The 2,602-nt window shown below is 42.4% G+C and overlaps 1 protein-coding gene across 1 annotated transcript in view; it reads right to left on the reverse strand.

Annotated features, from left to right (window-relative positions):
• The window catches only part of LOC119590581, a 5,879-nt gene that overhangs the window by 1,320 nt on the left and 1,957 nt on the right, over window positions 1-2,602 (reverse strand). Inside the window, exons 2-5 of the mRNA XM_037939256.1 lie at window positions 2,228-2,382; window positions 1,846-1,947; window positions 1,325-1,470; window positions 98-177 (exon numbers count right to left, since the gene is read on the reverse strand). Of these exons, the coding sequence (XP_037795184.1) occupies window positions 98-177; window positions 1,325-1,470; window positions 1,846-1,947; window positions 2,228-2,382 (483 nt within the window). The remainder of the gene's footprint in view (window positions 1-97; window positions 178-1,324; window positions 1,471-1,845; window positions 1,948-2,227; window positions 2,383-2,602) is intronic.

Below are 2,602 nucleotides of genomic sequence, written 5' to 3' on the forward strand. Positions count from 1 at the left end.
TCGCCGGCGCCACCAGCCCGTCCCCCTCGATCCCTGGCCGCCGTGGACCTCGAACTCCCCCGTGCAAAGCCTGCCTTAATTACCAAGCTCAACTCACCTGTGATGATCGCGGATTCGTTCTTCTTCACGGTGTCCCCGAAGTCGACGCCTGAGACGGTGACGCGAGGGGAGTCCACACTGTCGGAAAGGGGGAAGAAGGGTACGCGGAGGAAAGGGGGAGATGGGTAGAGAGTGAGGGGAAGAAGGGGAAAGCAAGAGGAGGATACAAGGGCGAGAGGGGTACGTGGAGGGAAGAGGGAAGAGAGCACGATAAAGGGGACGAGGGGATAAGGTTAGAGGGAATGGGAGAAGAGAAACGTGGAAAAGGTACGTTTGAAAGACGGAGTGCGCGGAGTGCAAAAGAGTGGCACGGGAAAAGGAGAGGAAGGAGGAAAAATGACGATTAGTTGAATGTTAAAAAAAGGCCGTTGTATAAGGACATGCAGCAGAAAATAATCACATTTCTCTGCTATACGGACTTAAGTGTACTTAATACTGCCGCAATGCACTTTTTCATACATAATGAAATGCTAAATACGGTCTATCACCTTGCATTCATATTTTGATTTTTAAAAGCTGTATACAATATACTTTTCATTATTTTATCCGTCGTTAGTATTAATTCTCTATATAAACTAAATCTTAAATCAAGTTTTCGACAGTGCACATCACTATCAGTGAATTGAATGGAGAGAGTAATCCATTTATACATCACATTTAAGCCACGCATAATGAAAAAAACACTATCGTAAATAACAATGTCTTGCTCTAATTACCTACTCAATGAACATGTCCTCTTTAACTCTCCTAACTACCAAACTACCTCAGTAGTCATGACCCGTGAAGGCCATGCCAAACGGTGCTAGTGAAATTGTCCAGGAGTTAAAGATCTAAAGGTTATAGACCTCTCATTGGCGAATTTTCGTCTAATAAGAGGCCAGTCCAAACCTTAAACGAAAGGCGTCTTTAGAAGCACTCGCTCAGTCGATTTTATTTACTGTTGAACCTTTTTCCTGATATATGCACTAAATAAATTGACACTTGTACCCTTCAGTCTTGTCTTCTTGCATACGCAGATTAAACATGTGTAGAAATTACATTTAAACATTTACATCGAGTATTAACATGTGTCGTGTTTAGAAATATATACAAACTAAGCACGCTCACTTTAACGTATAATACATACAAAACTCACTAGTCTCTTTATACCTCCTTCCACGCCTCCATATAAACTAATAAACTAATAATAAACTAGAGACATATCCACGTAACCTTTCCCTCTTACATCTCTGCATTCACGTGTCCAAAGACGAGGTCAGTTTGGAAATTCTTCGTGCCCGTGACCCTGGCCATCTTCAAGGTCACGTTGCTGAGATCGAGGTCGTTGAGGGTCGAAGTCACAGTCACGTTTTCCTTCATCATCACACCCTCCTTGGGACAGTATGGGTTTAAGAGAATTAGGATTCTATATTATGTAAATATGGGTTGTTGCTATAATGGCTGTTTAGCTGCTAACGTGACAGCTTGACTTGTTTTTCCAACTCTCAGCATTTTAAATAAATATACTGTCGTATACTAGTATATGCTTGTCTTTCTTAAAACATACAATGTGCAAGGAACATGTTCTACCTAGAGATATATTCTTAGTTTGTTACAAAAAGCGTGAAAGCGCGAGAGCGGGAGTGGGAGGCTAAGCATGTAAAGAGGATAGAGTATGCAGCGCACTGGGTGCACACAATAAATGCTTTAGAGTAGATAGATACAGCCAAATAGATACAGACAGACAGACAAAGATATCATACCCACCATGAACTGAACAGGAGCGTCAAAGGCAAAGGTTCCGTCCTTCGTGACGAATTCTTCAGCTGGGACTCCGTTAATTTTTTCCACTGTCACATTACCCATCACCTAATGTGAAAACAGCACTTACTTCCGGTCTATTTTCCCATTTATACCTTTTCATTACCTACTTGGCAAATTCTATATTTCATGATCTACCGGCGTGTTTTTATGCAATTATTTTGTATTACACATGTTCATACGTATTTGTATGAAGTACACAATTTTACATGACAAGGAGACAGAACCGTCGCGACAAACGAATGAATAACAACGACAACAGTAACTGCTATCAAAATAATCATGATAAACACAAGAAATAGAACAACAACAAAAAGAAGTAACTCGCCCCGACGTGTTGCAGGAACGACAGCGGAACGTTCACCCTCATGGCGTCCAGGGCTACGCCAGACTCCCTCAGCCGCGTTACGTTTACGCCGTTCACTTCGCCCGAACGAAGGTGGGATCTGAAGTCGACGTTCCGGATTCGGTCTGCGTTGTTTACTGTGAACGAACGGTGTGGTCGTAGTTGTAGTTAATAACAAATGATATATCATACTATTAGGAGGGAATTCATCTGTTCAGTTATGAAGGATTGAAGGCACAGTTTTGGAGGCGAGGATGTGTCGTTTATTCTGGCTATTTCGCTATTTCCATGTGGAATGTGGTAAGTGGGGGAGGAAGGGATCATTTTGAAGATTGTCTGCCGCGTCAACTGAGCCGA

Source organism: Penaeus monodon, chromosome 27, assembly GCF_015228065.2.
Source record: "Penaeus monodon isolate SGIC_2016 chromosome 27, NSTDA_Pmon_1, whole genome shotgun sequence".
In the NCBI taxonomy this organism is placed as follows: Eukaryota; Metazoa; Arthropoda; class Malacostraca; order Decapoda; family Penaeidae; genus Penaeus; species Penaeus monodon.